The sequence below is a fragment of the Cibotium barometz genome, chromosome 13, assembly GCF_041138505.1.
Source record: "Cibotium barometz isolate CiBa-2024 chromosome 13, ASM4113850v1, whole genome shotgun sequence".
NCBI classification, from domain to species: domain Eukaryota; kingdom Viridiplantae; phylum Streptophyta; class Polypodiopsida; order Cyatheales; family Cibotiaceae; genus Cibotium; species Cibotium barometz.
This window is the reverse complement of record NC_141058.1, coordinates 17,988,923-18,009,418: the sequence shown is the minus strand read 5'-3', so window position 1 is coordinate 18,009,418 and position 20,496 is coordinate 17,988,923. Positions and strand designations below refer to the sequence as shown.

General features: G+C 44.3%; 1 protein-coding gene across 1 annotated transcript; it reads right to left on the bottom strand.

Annotated features, from left to right (window-relative positions):
- Positions 1-9,759: 9,759 nt before the first annotated feature.
- LOC147632440 (uncharacterized) lies at positions 9,760-10,323 on the bottom strand. The gene is made up of 2 exons (XM_086806973.1): positions 10,028-10,323; positions 9,760-9,921 (listed from the first exon to the last, which is right to left on the bottom strand). The coding sequence occupies exons 1-2, from the start codon at positions 10,307-10,309 to the stop codon at positions 9,760-9,762; spliced, it is 444 nt and encodes a 147-aa protein (XP_086663099.1). The 5' UTR covers positions 10,310-10,323.
- Positions 10,324-20,496: the final 10,173 nt, after the last annotated feature.

Genomic DNA, 20,496 nt, shown 5'->3' with positions numbered 1-20,496 from the left:
ACTGTTGTCCCATAAACCGCGATTTTAACAAAGCTGGAGTAACCCTGATGAAAGTGCCGATATAAGTGCTAAAGCAAACGCCGAAGACCACTTGATGTATACGATGAAGTGAGTTTGATGTAGGCGATGTAGTCCAGCAACAGTAGATGATGTTAACGCTGTAGTTGGTCTGATGAAGGTGACGAAGTTAGCCTGATGATGCAGGAGAACCTGATGTAAGTGGCAAAGGTGTTGCGAAGAGGCTGATGTAGGCGCCCAGACCAAAAACAGTTAACGCTGCTCATAAATTGGTTGTAGGCGATGCAGCGTGCGAATTGGTTGTAGGCGATGCAGTGTGCGGGTTGGCTGTAGGAGATGCAGTGAACGAGCTGGTTGTAGGCGATGCAGCGAACGAGCCGGCTGTAGGTGACCTGTGTATCAACTGCAGGAGATAGCGATGTAGTGTGAGGCGACCCAGGCACAAACGTTGAAGCGCTGAAGTGAGGCAAAACGTTGAAGCGCTGAAGTGAGGCAAAACGCAGATGCACCTGGTTTACGTGGGTTGGTCTTGCGAGAACAAGGGAATTGTCTCATATTTATATGAGAATTTAAGTGGCCAACATAGAAGTCAGCTGAACAAAGAAGTCAGCCCTTTTTGGGCTGCATGTTTCAGTTATATTTTCACACCCCTCTCTATCTCAGACCAAAAAGGGATCACGAGAGAAGATGAGGGGAAAAAGATGGTTGTCGAAGATGAGGATTTATGTGGTTTGACCAAGGTACAGCATGTGGGAAAGAGAAGTACTGGAAGAATGCCACAATGCAAGAGGTTTTCACATGCATGAATGCCCATTTTTGGGTTTTCATTCATACATGCGTCCCAAACACATAAAACAAAATGATGTGCATAGAGAATGTAGGATGAAAAAAATGCAATGCAGTGGGTTTTCACAGGAGCCGTGCCCTCATGGGGTTTTCACTGACTCATGTGCCCTATACAAAAATGGTAAAAAATGAAGGGAGAGGCAGATCCCCCTCTCAATGAGTGGAGGGTGATGGTGGTGGACCGATGCCAATCCGATTGCGAAGATGCTCAAGAATGGGGCAGTTGAGACGGACTTCGTAAGGATGTCTGCTTGGTTGTCTGCCGTAGAAATGTATTGGAGTCGGATGGTACCAAGCTCAACCTGTTCCCTGTTAAAGTGAAAATGGACACCCACATGCTTGGTATGATTAGAAAAAATAGGGTTGCCAGCAAGAGCGATCGCACTCTGACTGTCTACGAAGATGGTAGAGGCGGTGTCGATGGAGATGCACATGTCGGAAAGAAGTTGACGAAGATACATAACCTCAGTGGTGGCATCATAGAGGGCCCGGTATTCGGCCTCTGCTGAAGAACCTGCAACAGTGTCTTGCTTTTTGCTAGACCAAGAGAAAGGGGCAGATCCGAGGGAGAACAAATAACCACCATGAGAACGTCGGGAATCGAGGTCACCAGCCCAGTTGGAGTCCATGTAATCGTGCAAGGAGATCCTGCGACTGTAGTGAAGTCCATACAAATAGGTACTTGCTAGATAGCGAGCAACCCTCATTGTTGAACTCCAATGTGGCTCCTTGGGAGCATTGAAATACTGGCTTAAAATGGAGGTACAATAGGAGATATCAGGACGAGAATTTGTGAGCCAAATAAGTTTCCCAACCACTTGTCAATAGGCTCGCTCTTCATGTGGAGGTGAGTCCACTTCCTTTGATAGTTTAACGGTGGGATCCAATGGAGTGGCCACAGGGATAGCACCATCAGGAAAATAGGAAGTAATGAGTTGGAGACTATTTCTGTTGAGACAAAAAAATACCATCAGGATGTTAAATCACCTCAATGCCAAGGAAATATGAGAGAAGGCCGAGATCAGTCATCTCAAAAGTTTGTCTAAGCTGTGCCATGATATCAATCATTTTGGCTTGATGGGAACCTGAAATTATTAGGTCATCGACATACAATACAAGGTAGCAAACCAGCACCTGATCAGTGTGAATATAGAGATTGGGGTCACAGTGTGATCGATATTGAAAACCTTGGCTGTGAAAAAATTTGTCGATGCAATGATACCACGCCCGGGATGCTTGCTTAAGCCCATAAAGAGCTTTATGTAGACGAAAAACTGTCCTCAAAAGACCAGGGAGAGGGAATCCCGGAGGTTGGCCAACATAGACCTCCTCATGAAGAATGCCATTTAAAAAGGCACTCTTAACATCCATCTGATAGATTGGCCATTTATGGTGCGCAGGCAGATTGAGTAAAAGACAGATTGTGGTCATTCGAGCAGTAGGAGCAAAAGTCTCATCGAAATCAATGCCTTCTTTTTGGTGAAAGCCTTGCACGACAAGCCAGGCTTTGTATTTGTCTAGGGTACCATCGGAACTTGGTGCAGAAAATCCATTTGGTTCCAATGACCTTCTTATGATGAAGGCGATCCACAAGGGACCTTCTTATGATGAGGGCGATCCACAAGGGACCATGTGCCATTACGGTCAATGCTTTCAAGTTTGAGTTCCATGGCTGTTTCCAGGATGGAATTTTAATAGCATCTTGCCACAAAGTTGGCTCATCATGTGCCACATAGTCTGCAGAAAAGATAGAGGCAAATGAGGCATGAGGGGCGAGTTTGGTGGATCGACGAGGACCGTCCAAAGGGATATCAAAAGGAAGTATACTAGAATCACGCATGGTTTGTTGATACCAGTGAGGTAAAAGGGTCCCTGGGTGGTTGACGAGAGGAGGAAGCCTCCTCAAGAGGGGGATTTGTAGGTAACTGATGGGGTTCATTTGGCACAGTCTGAGATTCTTGTTCAGTTGGTATGGGCAGCGGAAGGCGAAGTAAGTCTCGCTCATCAAAGACAATGTCTCGACGAACGAAAACTTTGTTTGATCTTGGATCAAAAACTTTGTAAGCCTTTGATTCACAAGAGACACCCACAAAAATGAGCAACTCGCTCCTTGGCTCAAGCTTGCCCCTTGTATCATTCGGAGTGTGAGTATATGCTCGACATCCACCAAAGACACGAAAGTGGGAACAGTTGGCTTTTTGCCAAAGAAAGCATCAAATGGGGTCTTGTGGGGAACAACAACCGTGGGGCAATGGTTCAGAAGATACACCGCAGTGTTGACCGATTCTGACCAGAGACGTTCAGGCAGCTCAGCAGCTGTTGCAGAAAGCATGGAGCATGCCATATCCATGACCGTTCGGTTCTTGCGCTCGACCACTCCATTCTATGGGGGAGAGTTGGTGGAGGTGAGTTGGCGTTGAATGCCATGACTTGCAAGAACTGAGAAAATTGGTGGGAGATGAATTCACCCCCATTGTCACTACGAGCAGTCCCAATGGAGACGCCCATTTGATTGGTGACTAACTGAACCCATGTGGAAAAGTATTGGAAAGCGTCAGATTTATGCTTTAGGAAATATACCCACATGTATCTTGAATAATCATCAACAATCAGCATGTAGTATAGAGATCCATTCAAGGAAGGGGTTGGGGATTGACCACTCAAGTCGAAATGAATCAACCGGAGGATTCCCGAGGCCCGATGAGAAGCGTGTTGTGGGAATAGGGTACGATGTTGTTTACCCAGTTGACAGGGTACGATGTTGTTTACCCAGTTGACAGGGCTGACAGACATCTTGTGTCAGTTTGTTGAGGTTGGGTATACCGTCAACTAACTTGTCTCAAGATAGCTCATAGAGGGTGGAATAGGGTAGATGACCATAGCGAAAGTGCCATAGTCAATCAATGTCGGAAGGAGCTTGGGTTACATAGGCCCGAACCCAATGAAAACTCTGAGTCAACAAAAGATGGCTCAGTTAGAAAAGTGGACCGTCGGTGCAAACCATCCTTCTGAGCTTGTCCTTTGGCAACAACAAGACTAGTAGTTTCATCAATTACCTCAACAACTCGTTTGTTGAAGTAAACACCACGATCGAGTTGGGTAAGCTGGGAGACAGAAAGAAGGTTGAGACCTGAATTAGGGACAAGATAGACGTTATCCAAGGTAGCTTGGTTGGGGCCAATGCTGGTGTCAAATAAGATAGTGCCAATGGATTTTATGGGCATCATTGTGTTGTTGCCACATCAAACTTCTCCCTTAACGGGACACTGAGAAATGAAAATGTCAGCATTACGTGCCATATGGTGAGTAGTGCTACTGTCAACTACCCAAGTGACAGGATGACCACAGGGAAGAGTTGGATGGGCCTCAATAATGGGCATGGAGGGATTATCAGGTAACTGACAAATCTGAATGAGGGCAGAGGCCTTTCCCTACAGATGGCCTTGTTTAGGCCTTCGTTTCTTCCTTTTTATGGAGTGGTGGGCTGGAATCAATCTGAAGTGTGACCTGAGCAATATTGGCTGAGGGGCCAGGATGAGGCGTGAGGGAAGACCAGTCAGACATCTCTTCAGGAGTGGCGAAAGAAACTGACTGGGAAGGTGGGACATGAGCAACCTGACTATTGGCCCGCCAGTGGGAGGAACGTGGCCAAGTAGAACCATTTCCTTGTTGTTGGGTCCTTGGAGAGGAGCTTGGTAGAGTAGGTGCTGGATTGCTACCCCCTCTGGATCACCAATTTGGGGCATTGCTACCACCTTGGTTGTTTTGGCGGGTGGAGGTAGTAGGGTTGGAGTTATTGCCTCTATTTTCCTTGTTTTTAAAAATGCACTCATCATCAACATGGCCAGGTATTTGGCAAGAGGTGCAAAATCTATTCTTTTTGGGAATATTTTGCCAATGGGGAATGTGTGTGGAGGCAGGATTTTTGGAATCAGTGTGATTGCCAGAAGATTTGCCTTGATTTCCAAAGTTGCTATTCCCTTTCCCTTGCTGTCCTTTTTGAGTAGAGGTTGTATTGGACACAAGGGCCCCCTCTTGAGTCGAGGGAGTGGATGACTTCTTGGGATGAAATTGGTCATGCAACCTAGCGAAATGCAAGAGTTGGCATTCATACTCATATAGGTTAGGCATAGGCTCTAAACTAATGGTCTGTGTGACAGAAGTAAAGAAGCTAGGAGGCAACTTGTTTAGAAGAGTGATAACCTGATCTTCCTGGGACTTGGCACAGCGTGGCAAACTCGGCGTTAAGGCGTTGATATTCAGCAACTTTGACGATCAGGTCATCCCCTTCTTTGATAGAGAAAATTTGAATTTGATGCTCAAGATCGATGCGACACGTACGATCACGTGCCGCATATCTCTCGGCGAGGTGTGCCCATCTGTCAGAGACATAGGGGAATTGCTGAAGTTGATAATGGAACTCGGGCAAGAGACCTTGCATGAGCTCCACTATAGTAGTGGCGTTTCTAGCCTCCCAATGGCTGATGACGTCAGGAGGTACTAGGAAAGGGTGGGGTTTTGGTTCAAGGCCCTTTATGAGGTTCTAGGAACCTTGGGATGTGAAAACTTGTTCCATAAGATTAGCCTAGGTTGTATAATTAGACCCGTTAAAACGAGTCTTTTCTGTGAAAGCATTTTTGGACATGGAAACATGAAAGGAAGATGGTGGGGGAGTCTAGGAAGGCTGGTGGCCATATCCAGAGTGTAAGTGTTGAGGAGAGAAACCCGACAGTCCACTAAGACCACGCATGGATGAAGGACCTGTCGAGGGTGCTCCATAAGATGGAATCAAGTTTTGGGTACTCAACATAGGAGGAATACTAGGTTGAGGTACAAACCCAGGAGAGGGCACATAATTGGGAAAAACACCAGTGCTTGAGATGGGTTGGTAAACCACTTGATACCCTGGAATGCTGGGTGAGACCGCAGTCCCAAAGGGCGTCGTGTTAAAAGCTAACTGGGATGGGTAGACACCATACGCAGGACCCAAAAGAGGAGCAGGCAGTGATGACTGCATGCCAACACTAGTAGGAAGAGGTATGGGTTGGGAGGGAGGGTTTTGAGTTTGAATTTGGACAGTATTCCATAACACATTAGGAGTTGGAACAGAAAGTGAACCAGAGGAGAAGACAGTGTTACCTCCTTGAACACCGGAAGTCGGAGATTGAGTTATACTCCTAGACCCTCCTCTATTAGGGTTCACAGAATGCCAGGGATCGAGGGTAGTTGATGGTATCGTTTGTTGAACCTGTGCCATAGAAGAAGATACCCATGCAGAGTTAGGAACATACGTACTAATAGGCACATACGAACCTGACGCGGTCACCAACAGAGATGATGGATTTTCAATCAAGGCGGTACGTGTCCTTCCTGAGAAAGAGTCCCGTACCGAAGTCCAGTTTGTCGGCTAGAATGATAAGCAGAGCTCTCCGGTTGAGGCTGAATACCTAGGTCCAATACTGGCACACTAGCTGTGGGCATGTATCCTCCTCGGGAAGTAACGGCCGATAAGCTTGGAGAAGAAAAACCATATGCCAAGGGTGAAGAGGGTGAGTGGGTAAAAGTAGGCTGGTCATCTCCCAATGAAAGACCTCGAACAGGGCTCTCCAGTGAATGAAGAGTTCCATCCTCTGTGTGATCTATATCGGAATAAGGGGAGTCAGTATCTGGTATGAAAAGCTAATCCTCCGGAATCGAGGGTAGACAATCCATGGTGTGTTCTTTCTAGGTCTTCGATCCTTTTGCTCACGATTGCTCTGATACCATAAAAGAGACCAAAGGACCAAATATATGAAAGATCAGAGTAAAACACACAGTATGCAATGGTGATGTGAATATAAAAGATGAAGTCCAGTACAGGAGCTCTATGTGAGACTCCGGATAAGCAGAAAGAACTGTTGTCCCATAAACCGCGATTAACAAAGCTAGAGTGACCCTGATGAAAGCGCGGATATAAGTGCTGAAGCAAACGCCGAAGACCACTTCATGTATACGATGAAGTGAGTCTGATGTAGGCGATGTAGTCCAGCAGCAGTAGATGATGTTAACGCTGCAATGCCCTGATGAAGGTGACAAAGTCAGCCGATGATGCAGGAGAACCTGATATAAGCGGCAAAGGTGTTGCGAAGAGGCTGATGTAGGCGCCCAGACCAAAAATAGTTAACGCTGCTCATAAATTGGCTGTAGGCGATGCAGCGTATGGGCTGGTTGTAGGCGATGCAGCGAACGAGCTGGCTAGGCGACCTGTGTATCAACTGCAGGAGATAGTGATGTAGTTGTGAGGTGACCTAGGCACAAACGTTGAAGCGCTGATGTGAGGCAAAACGCAGATGCGCCTGGTTTACATGGGTTGGTCCTGCGAGAACAAGCAAATGGTCTCATATTTATATGAGAATTGAAGTGGCCAGCATAGAAGTCGGCTGAACAAAGAAGTCGGCCCTTTTTGGGCTGCATGTTTCTGGATAAAATGGATAAGTGATGTAAAAATGCCAATTAAATGCTATAAATTATGGAAAAAATACTGGAATAATACAGAGTAGTATTCTGATGCTTCTGCCATGGTCTATGTGGTCTTATGTGCCTATGGGATGAATGATATGTAAAATGCAACCATGAGCTGATGCAAACCCTAAGGCTTCTACTGACTCTACATGCATGAATGCATCTCTTTAATTTGCATCAGGCCAGAAGATGTGCACAAGACAGCTTTCAGGACAACTTTTGGACTCTGAGTTTCTGGTCATGCCTTTTGGTCTTACGAATGCTCCAACGACTTTTAACAAGATGATGGATCGGATTTTTCGACCCCACCGTGCTTTTGTGGGCACCTTCTTTGATGATATGATTGTGTTTTCTCATTCAGAGAAGGAGCATCTGACCACAGTCTTTGAGGAACTCAAAAAACATAGGTTGGTTGTCAATGGAAAGAAGAGTGAATTCTTCATGCAGGAGATTCACTTTCTTGGGCACACTGTGTCTAAGGATGGCGTCAGGATGGATCCAGAAAAAATTGAAGCGATAAAGAATTGGCCGGATTTACAGACTATTCATGATGTGAGAAGTTTCTTAGGACTTTGTTCATATTACAGGAGGTTTATCCGATTCTTTGCAGAAATTGCTTCACCTTTACATCACCTGACCAAGAAGGATGTAAAATTTTGATGGACAATAAAGGAAGTGGAAGTTTTCAACAAGCTTAAGGAAAAGCTAACCATTGTCCAGTTTTGGTTTTACCGGATCTTCATAAACCTTTTGTGGTACAGTGTGATGCATGTGGGAATAGCATTGGAGCTGTTCTTATGCAGGATGGACATGTTATTGCTTATGAGAGTAAAACTTTGTCACTAGCACAAAGGAATCTACAAGTATATGAGAAGGAGCTTCTTGCGAGTATTCATGCTCTTTCTACTTGAAATCATTACCTTCTTGGGGCTGTTCATTGTTCAGAGTGATCATCAGACTCTTCGCTATTTCCTTACCCAAACGAAGCTTTCAGAGAAGCATATGAGATGGGCAAACTTTTTGTCCATGTTTAACTTTCAGATTGTTTATGTGGATGGCAAAAAGAATGTGGTAGCGGATGCCTTGTCTAGGAAACCACATGTGGTTGCTGTCTCCATTATCTTTCATCATGAACTTGATGATATGCAAGAACATGTGGTTGCTGTCTCCATTATCTTTCATCATGAACTTGATGATATGCAAGAACAGTATGCTCATGACTCAGATTTTGAGCGGATTTTTGATCATTTGACCGAAGGAGAGCGAGTTGATCATCATTCTCTCAAGTAAGGATTTTTGATGATGCATGACAAATTGTGTGTCAAGGTAGGATCAAAATGTACGTACGGATCCAATCCGTACCATACATCCGTACCGTACGGATCGATCCATATGGTTCTTTTTGGGTTTCGCCCAAGGTGGCACCAAACGTTATGTACTGTATGGATCCGTATGTACTGTACGTTGTTTGGTACGAAAAAAAATTAAGGTACGCAAAAATACGTACCATTGGTAAAAATACATAAAATCTCAAAAATTTCAGCCACCTATATAAAATTTCAGTCCATGTCCACATTGACATTTTAAACTTTCGAAATAGAGACACAACAAGGTCACAAACCTACTAATTCAAAAGTGAGAAATTAGACTCACAAGTCGTCAATCATACTTAATAAGTTAATTGTACTTAATACTTAATACTTATTACTTAAGACAAGTCACATTGTCACAAGTGAGTCGTGACAACTCACGATTCACATCAAAAAATGATGAAATTTGAAAATGAGTCTATGAATAATGACAAAATGTGCCATGTCCATACAACACCAAATCAAAACTAAGGTAATATGATGACCCTGGAGAATCAAGCATATAACCCTTCGTGATGACATTGCCCTCGTCATCATACTCAGGCCCTGTCATCATGGGTACAGGTGGGTGGGTTGCCTCAGATGTCCCTGTCCCTACCTCTGCATCATCCTGCTAGGTAGTGTGAATAGGGCGAACGGCCTCATTTGCACGTGTTCGAGGAGTTTGAATAGGCAGCTTCCCTCTCCCGGTGCCTCTCCAGCCAAAACTCTCTGCATCTGCAGGTCCCTCATGTCGCTGAATTTTATAAGCCCGGGCTCTCGATCTCGTCACTCGCCTGTCTATACTCTCCAGCTCTCTATGCAGGAGGCAAAGAATCTCGTCCTGCTCATCTCTCAACCGTTGCTCTGCCTCATCAATGGTGGTAGGATCTGGGACCAGCTTGACGCGTGTTGGATCCACCTATTCAACATAAAACCAAAGAGAACGTGGAGTGTCAACGACTCAACTCTGTGTATACTATAGTATAAAAGCTATGTAAAAGGGAGGCCAATCCCCATAAGAGAATGAATAGGATAAACTCACCTATTTTGGGGTGCCCAAAGCATGATAAGCTCGTACGAGCTTCATGTTGGCCCTACAATAGACCAGTCCCTCTAGTTGAGAGGTGCTCAAACGATTGCGTATCTTTGTATATATGAGCGAGTAAGCGCTCCAGTTGCGCTCACAAGCACCTGCTGAACAATCCTGCACTCCAATTCAAAAAAAGTGCTTCATTCATGTGAGCTCGGCAATTCCCAACAAGCTTCACAAGACTAGTTCATATGGCATAGTACATACATGATATACATACCTGAGATAGCACTCGCAGAGCTATATCTGTAAGCTGTGGAAGACCCTGTCTTCCATAGTTTTGCCACCAAGTAAGAGGAAGCTTGGTGGCCTCTGGTCTAAGAGCAACAGCTCTAGCAAATGAGGGTCCCAAGTTGTTGACCCAGCTGCAGAGCTCCGCATCAATCTCCAATTGCTGCTCCACATCATACATACTATTAATGTACCTATCTCGTAAGGTGAGCAGCTCCCTATCATGAAAGAGAAGTGGCATCTTGTAGAAAGGATGGAGGAATGCAGCCATCCCATGAATGGGGCGACTCATATATCCCCATCGATATATCATCTCAGCTCCAAGAGTAAAATAAACAGAGAAGTGGAGCAATTAGTAAGTCAAGACTCAAGAATCAAGATTCTGTAATCGGCCATCAAGAATCAAGATTTTACTTACCAATTCTGTGTCAGGGACGTACAGGCTGCAATATGACTTCATCTGCATGAAGAGGTGGTACACTAAGCCCAAAGTGGAGCCCTCCATGTCTATGACTCGCAGAAGTACAAATACTGGCTGCAAAGCCACTGAGAGAGTTTGCACATCCATCCAAAGGGTCTCATCCAGTATCCGTCTCTGTATGTATTTGGTGGGCTCTGTCTGTGAATGATACATATCTCTCCACTTTGGATCCACAACTGTCTGTAATAGTGGATCTCTCAATTTGAAAAACCTGTGTAGCACCAAATACATATAGGCAAATCTTGTCTTGGATGGCCGCACCATATCTAGCTTGCTGTGGCTCCTAAAGATAGCCAATGCCTGGTGCTTCTTTCTGAAGAATGTAATGATCTTTGTGGCATCAGAAACTGTGGGTTGCACCCAACTCAGCTTGCCTATGTCCTCCATAAGCAAATCAAGGCACAGGGCTGCACATGGAGTCCACACAATGCGAGGAAACTCCTCCTCCACCATGTCTCCCATTGCCTTGCAATTAGCAGCATTGTCTGTTACAACCTACACCACATTCTCTGGACCAACCTCAATAATTGCCTGGCGAATATGCTCATAGATACTCTCAGCAGTGATGCGTTCGCTTGCCTTCCGAGCATCCACTGTGCGTAAGAAATACGTACCAAGACATGAAGAGACAAGAATATTGATGATGTGTCGTCGCCGTGTGTCACTCCAGCCATCCGAAATGATAGTGCAACCAAATTGTTGCCAACATGCTTTCACTGGCACCAATGCCTTGTCTATCAAGGCCTTTTGCTCATCAAGTATCGTGGTGCACATCTTTTTGTACTCAAGCCCTGACCATGACTCCGTGTGTCCAACCTGGGCTATAGCTCTGACCATCCTCTTCCATTGGTCGGTCCTCAAAACATTGAAGGAGATATTGCACTCTATGAGAGTGCGAGCAATCTCCATCTCAGCCACCTTTTGCCTTTCTTTGACCCAAGACTGTGCATGCACACGAGAAGGCAAGGTGGTTTGCCTTTGCGTATATGTATCACCCTCATCCTCATCTTGCATGACAGAAGGCCTCTTTCTGGAAGACGATGCCTGCTCAGAAGAGGCAGGCTACGATTGTGAATCCTCATCAACCTGCATGGATGGACCGGCCAAGTCCCCAAGAAGAGCATCATGAAGCGCATCCTGTGTCTCTTGCGTGCCTCTTCCATTGCAGGGAAATTTTCAGCAATCAACTGATCTCTCAATGCTTGTGGCACTCTCTTGCACCCTGCACAATTGTTGTTGGTGCCAATGCCTGTGAGGTGCTTGATGACACGAGTAATTGTACTCGTGAGGGTGAAATTGCAGTACTTGCACTGCCACGACAGTGGTGGCACTCTCTTGCACCCTGCACAAGTGTTGGTGGTGCCAATGCCTGTGAGGTGCTTGATGACACGAGTAATTGTAATCGTGAGGGTGAAATTGCAATACTTGCACTGCCACTTGTGGCACTCTCTTGCACCCTGCACAATTGTTGGTGGTGCCAATGCCTGTGAGGTGCTTGATGACACGAGTAATTGTACTCGTGAGGGTGAAATTGCAGTACTTGCACTGCCACGACCACTTGTGCAGGGTGCAAGAGAGTGCCACCACTGTCATGGCAGTGCAAGTACTGCAATTTCACCCTCACGAGTACAATTACTCGTGTCATCAAGCACCTCACAGGCATTGGCACCACCAAAAATTGTGCAGGGTGCAAGAGAGTGCCACAAGCATTGAGAGATCAGTTGATTGCTGAAAATTTCCCTGCAATGGGGGTAGCTGGGAGAGGAAGAGGCACGCAAGAGACACAGGATGCGCTTCATGATGCTCTTCTTGGGGACTTGGCCGGTCCATCCACGCAGGTTGATGAGGATTCACAATCGCAGCCTGCCTCTTCTGAGCAGGCATCGTCTTCCAGAAAGAGGCCTTCTGTCATGCAAGATGAGGATGAGGGTGATACATATATGCAAAGGCAAACCACCTTGCCTTCTCGTGTGCATGCACAGTCTTGGGTCAAAGAAAGGCAAAAGGTGGCTGAGATGGAGATTGCTCGCACTCTCATAGAGTGCAATATCTCCTTCAATGTTTTGAGGACCGACCAATGGAAGAGGATGGTCAGAGCTATAGCCCAGGTTGGACACACGGAGTCATGGTCAGGGCTTGAGTACAAAAAGATGCGCACCACGATACTTGATGAGCAAAAGGCCTTGATAGACAAGGCATTGGTGCCAGTGAAAGCATGTTGGCAACAATTTGGTTGCACTATCATTTCGGATGGCTGGAGTGACACACGACGACGACACATCATCAATATTCTTGTCTCTTCATGTCTTGGTACGTATTTCTTACGCACTGTGGATGCTGGGAAGGCAAGCGAACGCATCACTGCTGAGAGTATTTATGAGCATATTCGCCAGGCAATTGTTGAGGCTGGTCCAGAGAATGTGGTGTAGGTTGTAACAGACAATGCTGCTAATTGCAAGGCAATGGGAGACATGGTGGAGGAGGATTTGCCTGTATGTATTTGGTGCTACACAGGCTTTTCAAATTGAGAGATCCACTATTACAGACAGTTTTGGATCCAAAGTGGAGAGAGATGTATCATTCACAGACAGAGCCCACCAAATACATACAGAGACGGATACTGGATGAGACCCTTTGGACGGATGTGCAAACTCTCTTAGTGGCTTTGCAGCTAGTATTTGTACTTCTGTGAGTCATAGACATGGAGGGCTCCACTGTGGGCTTAGTGTACCACCTCTTCATGCAGATGAAGAGTCATATTGCAGCTTGTACGTCCCTGACACAGAATTGGTAACTAAAATCTTGATTCTTGATGGCCGATTACAGAATCTTGATTCTTGAGTCTTGACTTACTAATTGCTCCACTTCTCTGTTTATTTTACTCTTGGAGCCGAGATGATATATTGGCTATTGTGGATTATCGATGGGGGTATATGAGTCGCCCCATTCATGGGATGGCTGCATTCCTCCATCCTTTCTACAAGACGCCACTTCTCTTTCATGATAGGGAGCTGCTCACCTTACGAGATAGGTACATTAATAGTATGTATGATGTGGAGCAGCAATTGGAGATTGATGCGGAGCTCTGCAGCTGGGTCAACAACTTGGGAACCTCATTTGCTAGAGCTGTTGCTCTTAGACCAGAGGCCACCAAGCTTCCTCTACTTGGTGGCAAAACTATGGAAGACAGGGTCTTCCACAGCTTACAGATATAGCTCTGCGAGTGCTATCTCAGGTATGTATATCATGTATGTACTATGCCATATGAACTAGTCTTGTGAAGCTTGTTGGGAATCGCCGAGCTCACATGAATGAAGCACTTTTTTTGAATTGGAGTGCAGGATTGTTCAGCAGGTGCTTGTGAGTGCAACTGGAGCGCTTACTCGCTCATACATACAAAGATACGCAATCGTTTGAGCACCTCTCAACTAGAGAGACTGGTCTATTGTAGGGCCAACATGAAGCTCGTACGAGCTCATGCTTTGGGCACCCCAAAATAGGTGAGTTTATCCTATTCATTCTCTTATGGGGATTGGCCTCCCATTTACGTAGCTTTTATACTATAGTATACACACAGTTGAGTTGTTGACACTCCGCATTCTCTTTGGTTTTACGTTGAATAGGTGGATCCAACACGTGTCAAGCTGGTCCCAGATCCTACCACCATTGATGAGGCAGAGCAACGGTTGAGAGATGAGCAGGACGAGATTCTTTGCCTCCTGCATAGAGAGCTGGAGAGTGTAGACATGTCCCCGGCTGTTAGGATGCCACCTTTTTCTTGTTCGCCTCCCTCTTCCCAGCGACGATTAGGAGACGACCCTCTTGGCTGTTCGTGGGTTCTCCTGGCTTTGCCCACACCACATACTCTGTGTGCTCTCGCCCTCTACGTGCATGCTTCATGGACAACTTTCCGAAGGAACGCGACATGACAGAATTTATTGTGAAGTGGATGGACTTGGATGAGTCTGATTCCACTTGGCAAACAGATGAAGAAATGCAGCAGTACCCTAACCTTCTTCAGGAGTTCTTTGACAAACGGATGTCTATCATTTGACACATGGGTTTTCTTTTAAATGGGAGGGAATGTCACGATTGTGACGTATTTATGTATCAGATTCTCTCTTCATTGCTGATTCCTATTGCAAATGCAAAGAGTAACCAACCAAAGGGAACCCTTACCCTCGACTAGTTGCGACTCTTCACCAAAGGATGTACCTCTTCATCGAATAGCCACATCCCTTCGACGAATGGTTGTATCCCTTGATGAATGGTTGTGCCTCTACATCGAATAGACACATCCCTTAGCCTAAAGTTGTATCCTTTTGTCTAAGGTCATGTCCTTTCGTCAAAGGACATGCCTCTTCAAATGTGTCTCTTCATCTCCTATATAAGAGACCTATTGTAATCAGTTTAATACAACAAGTCAATTCAATCTTCTCTCAAGTGTTCTCCTGAAGGTTGTTGTTCTAAGTTAAGTATTTAAGTAGTAATTAGTACACAACATGAGGGATTAACAACATAATCCTCACAAAGACAAGGCGAAACCAGATATTATTGATGAAGCTGAAGTTATGGTTCCAGAACAGATCCTTTTGCACCGTTTCAAGCATGGCTCAGGCCGAAGGCAAAGACAGTTCCTCACGAAGTTTCAGGACCGAAGGACCCACGAAGCGGTATGACTTGACAAAGTTTTTTGACGACTATTCGGCATTATTGACGGATTATTTGGAGGCTATGCAGCTTCCGTCAAGTTAAGTAGAAGGGGATGTCACGTGCATCCTGCACTTGGATGCCACATAGACATATCTGTACAGAAGGTGCAGGACCTGGGATGGAAAATTGGTCCCATGTGAGCCCAGTCCGAGACGAGTCACAGTCAGGGTTCCATTCTAGTCGTCCAAGGTCAAGTGTGCATTGTCCTGCACATGAGTCCAAGGTCAAGTGTGCATTGTCCTGCACATGAAACAGTGCCAGTCCGAGCTGAGTCTCCCTCTACAATGATATCAAAACCCCATAAGATCTCCTCGTAGAACGCTCCTGGTAGTACGAGACACGAAATCTGCGAACAAACCAAACAAACAAGGGAGTGCAGGCCTGACTCACCTCCCAACCACGACAGCCGTGGGCAAGCCCACACGACTTGGCTATCCCCACCGAGCCACGAGCTGAGCTAACTAGATGGACATACCGACCAATCTCTACCTCGTGACATCCCATACCGCCACGAAGCTACCCTTGCGGGCCTCGGCTGCATAAAGCATGTGCACGTCTACACTAGATCCAGGCTCCAGACCATAGAGCTCTCACAAATCATGCGAGACTCTCTGTGACTAATGACTAACCTTGGCCACCCTTTTATAGGCTCTTGGCCGGTCATCGGGCATCCACACTTGGGTGCCCGCCCGTGTGTCTATTAGAATAAAATCTGTCTCGGTCTTGAGCACTTCTAATAGATTCCTTCACAACTTGTAACATTTCTTGCATATCTTGTAAAAAATTACGTGCTGCATCATGCTGAAGTCCTGAGAATCCCACTGTAACAAGTAATCTAGGTTGAAACCCATACATAAGCATGAAAGGACTAAAACCTATACTCGTATGCTTAGTACTGTTATATGCAAATTCTAACATAGGAAGATAATCCTCCCATGAACTCTGTCTTTTGGATACATATGCTCGAAGCATATCCTCCAAAATCTGATTCACTCTTTCAGTCTGGCCATCAGACTGAGGATGATCTGAGGAACTCAAATTCAAAGTTGTTTCCAACTTCTCAAAAACAAGTTTCCAAAAATCACTCGTAAACTTAGAGTCCCTATCACTGACTATGTCTTGCGGTAACCCATATAGTCTAAACAATTCCTCGATAAATTGTGGTGCTAATTGCGTAGCTGTAATAGTCTTCCGGGTCGGTAAAAATCTAGCCGTTTTTGTCAAGCGATCTACCATAGCCCAAATAGAATCGTGGCCTTGATGTGTTCTTGGCAATCCGGTAAAATCCATGGAAATACTTTCCCATTTATTACCTGGGATTTGGACTGCAACAACCCAACCTGTCTAAAGCGTTCAGCTTTATTTGCTTGACAAATTTGACACTTGAGAATATAATCTTCTACATACCCTTTCATCTTTGGCCAATAAAAAGTGTGTTTCACTAACGATAATGTCTTGTGTACCCCAGGGTGTCCAGCAGAAGGGGCGTCATGACACTCCTTAAGAATCTTGGACCGAATGTCTGGGATCTGTGATACACAAATTTTGTCATTACGGAATAGTAAACCATTCCGAATCATCCACTAGCCTCCTACAGCCAGAATGGTAGGTTGTTCAGTCATCGAGTCTTGGTTAATCAATGAGCTCCCGTCTTGGATCTTCTGCCAAAATGGACCAAAATAACTATCAGTCTTGCAAAGCCCTCTCAATGACTGAAATAACTCAGTAGAAATCTCGGTGAACGACAGAGTATTCACCTCTCTAATTCGACTAAGCGCATCTGCAACACTATTCATGGACCCTTTTCGATAACGAATCTCAAAATCAAAATCTTGCATTAACTCAACCCAACGAGCTTTCCTTCCTCTCAAATCATCCGCATCACACACATACTTGATTGACTGATGCAAGTCAATACCACAAACTTGGAGCCATATAAATAATGTCTCCAAACCTTGAGAGCGTGAATCACAACATAAAGCTCCTTCTCAAGGGTTGGCCAACGAGATTGAGTGTCGTCTAGCTTTTTACTTTCAAAAGCAACAAGTCTACCATCTTGAAATAAAGCAGCCCCGATGGCATAGTCACTGGCATCAGTTTCAAGGACATAAGGCCCCGACTAGGATCAGGTAATGCTAAGACAGGTGCTTCCTTGACTTTATCTTTCAAAATTCTGAAGGCCATATCAAGATCATTATTCCAAGTGATAGACTGATTTGACTTACGTCCATGACCTTTCAACAAGTCGGTCATCGGTAGTGTGAGCTGAGAGTACTCCCGCACAAATTTCCGAAGAAAAACAACAAAACCGAGAAAAGAACGAAGTTGTTTCACTGTTCGTGGTATAGACCAATCCAGAACCTGCTGAACTCGGTCATAATCAATGCTCAATCCATCTCTAGTAATCTTGTGTCCCAAGTAAATGATGTCTGTTATAAAAAAACTCACATTTACTTAACTTAGCATATAGTCGATTCTGTCTTTAAATAGATAAGACAATCATGAGGTGTCTAACATGATCCTCAAGAGTATGACTATATATCAAAATATCATCCAGGAACACAACCACAAATTTTCCCAAATGTTCACGAAAAAGATCATTCATCATTTGCTGGAAAGTGGCTGGAGCATTGGTTAACCCAAAAAGTAATACGAGAAACTCGTAATGGCCATACCTAGTCCGAAAGGCGGTTCGTTTGACATGCCTTTCATGAATACGTATCTGGTGATAGCCAGTACATAAATCTATCTTCGTGAAATATTTCGCTCCTGCTAACCGGTCAATCACGTCATCTGATCTAGGGAGAGGATAACGGTTCTTAATTGTCAACTTGTTCAATCTCTTATAACCTATACACATTCTCCAGGTGTTGTCCTTCTTTCTTCTAAGCAACACAGGTGCACCCCAAGGTGATTTACTTGGACGAATCTGGCCCATCCTCAGATAATCTTCGAGTTGTTTAGCCAACTCATCTTCCTCAGCTTGGCTCATCCTGTAAGGTGGAATACTAACAGGATGAGCACCAGGGATCAGGTCAATACGATGATCTACTGCCCTTTCAGGTGGTAAGCCCGATGGCAATTCCTTAGGAAATACATCTTCAAACGAGTCAAGTATCTTCTGTAATTCTTTGCTTTCAAATACACTTAATTCATTGACATCCATAGAAGGTATGAAAAATGAAGAAAGTGGAATCAATACACAATGGAAAGCGGTATACAAAGAAGAATCCATTATATTTTCAAAATCAACTGTATTTACAAGAGGTCCCTGAGAGGGATGTATACAATCACCTAAGATACTATACTAGGTGTTCCTATGTTGAAAAGAAAAAATATGACTAGACCAATCTATCAAGACTTGAAGAGTCTTAAACCACTCAATCCCTAATAAAAGACCGTATTAGGTATTATGGAAAAAATCCCGCATTATGGGAATTTTGAAATTGAGAGGTTTCATGTATTATGGGAATTTCCCACTTAATGTGGGAATAGTTATTGTGGAATTTCTTAATATAGAACGGAGGAAGGTAGTGTTGAGATAATCACGGTTTGAACCAAAAAAGTGGTACTATAATTAGTATTTGTGCATAATTATATTTTGAAAGGAGTTTGATAATCATGTAGGAAGGTGGTGTTGATAAACACCATTAATAAGAAAGTGGTATTTGTTTCTTTGCATCAAGGACCTGCACCAATTGAGTTGTACACTGCACAAAATTTATGAAACAATTGAACAAATAAGATAGAAACATTATTATATCAAAAAAATGTAGGAGACACAAAGAAAAATTTCATTCAATAAGTGAAAATAAAAAATAATTTAAAAGACGATAGTACAAAAGTACATCTCTTTTGGATATTAGAGTTCTAACCTAAAAATCCACATTGTCAATATTGCATCTACAAATGCTACTCCTCATTGAAGGAACCATCAATATGAGCTTCATCCTCACAGGCCAAGCCTAAGCATGCTTTTGCTTTACGGGCTTCCTTTTCTGGTATCTTGATTCTTTTGTATGGTGGTGGATTCCTTGGTCTCCACGACCAAAGAATTGCATCAGCATTTTCCCATACTTGTTGTTCTGCCTCATTAATTTGCCAATATCCCTTCCAACAATCAGCATAAGCTTGAGTATCTGTCAAAATTCTTCCTTGCACAAGGTCCCCAATATTGAATCAGGAGTTTCTTGTAATTTGGTGATGTAGGCTCATCATCAATATCCGATTCAGCCATAGCAAGCCAAACTGGATAGATGTTTGTGTCATCTGGGTGCAGCATAACAAAGTGTCCTTGCTGAACATGTAGCATAGGGTTAAATGCCTCCCTTGGTTTATCCCGTGCAAGCCCACAATAATGATCATTATGTTCTTCAATACCTAAGAATCTTTGTGCCTGCAATTGTTCAACATTCATATCATCTAATTGATGGGACCCTTCAGATTTTGGCCAAAAATCTGTGTACTTTCTTGCCTCTGATTGTATTGGTTTTCCAAGCTCTTCGATTACATTACTCCAATAATCTATGACGGGCCTATAATATCTTGGCACAAACGAACCATTACTTAGATTCTACCAAAATTTTATGTAATCCTTCAATCCTGATATTACTTCTGCATGCATCTTTATATGCTCGGCCATTGGTAGTAGAGGTGGATCTCCTTTTGGTAACCTTGGTTTACCTTCACTGTCTGTCTTCCAAAGACGGATACTTCCACTCCAATTACGAATAGCTACATGTGCCTTAAATTGCATTACCGGTGTGTCTCCTTCCATGAAGAACCTGAATAGAAGTGGTTTGGAGTGACCTATAAGTGCTTCTTGCCCATCACAAATGTAGCCATCACAATATGCCTTGAAGTCAGGGACCTCTGTAAGCAAGAAGGGAGCTGGAGAAGAAGTTGAGCTGGTTCTTAAAGTATCCATCAAATGTGGTAAAGTAAAGGTTTGCCCCACTCTTAATTTCTCTGAAAACCTGCTAAACATGGCATCTATATCCTCATGTGTATGTCCGACCATTAGAAATCCCAACTGTACAGTTTTGAAAGCACCCCGTGCAACAAGCAATGACAAATAGGCAAATAAGTACCAATTTTTATTTTCTCCAGCACAATTATCTAGTTGTAGCAACAAGTTTTATGGCAACTTGCAAAACGAGGAAACCTAATTCATTGTGTCTCCCTGATTTATACATGGTTCAACAATGGGATCTTTACCATCACTCATATTGTGGTTGTCTAAAGCTGTCCTTGAATTTAAAGCA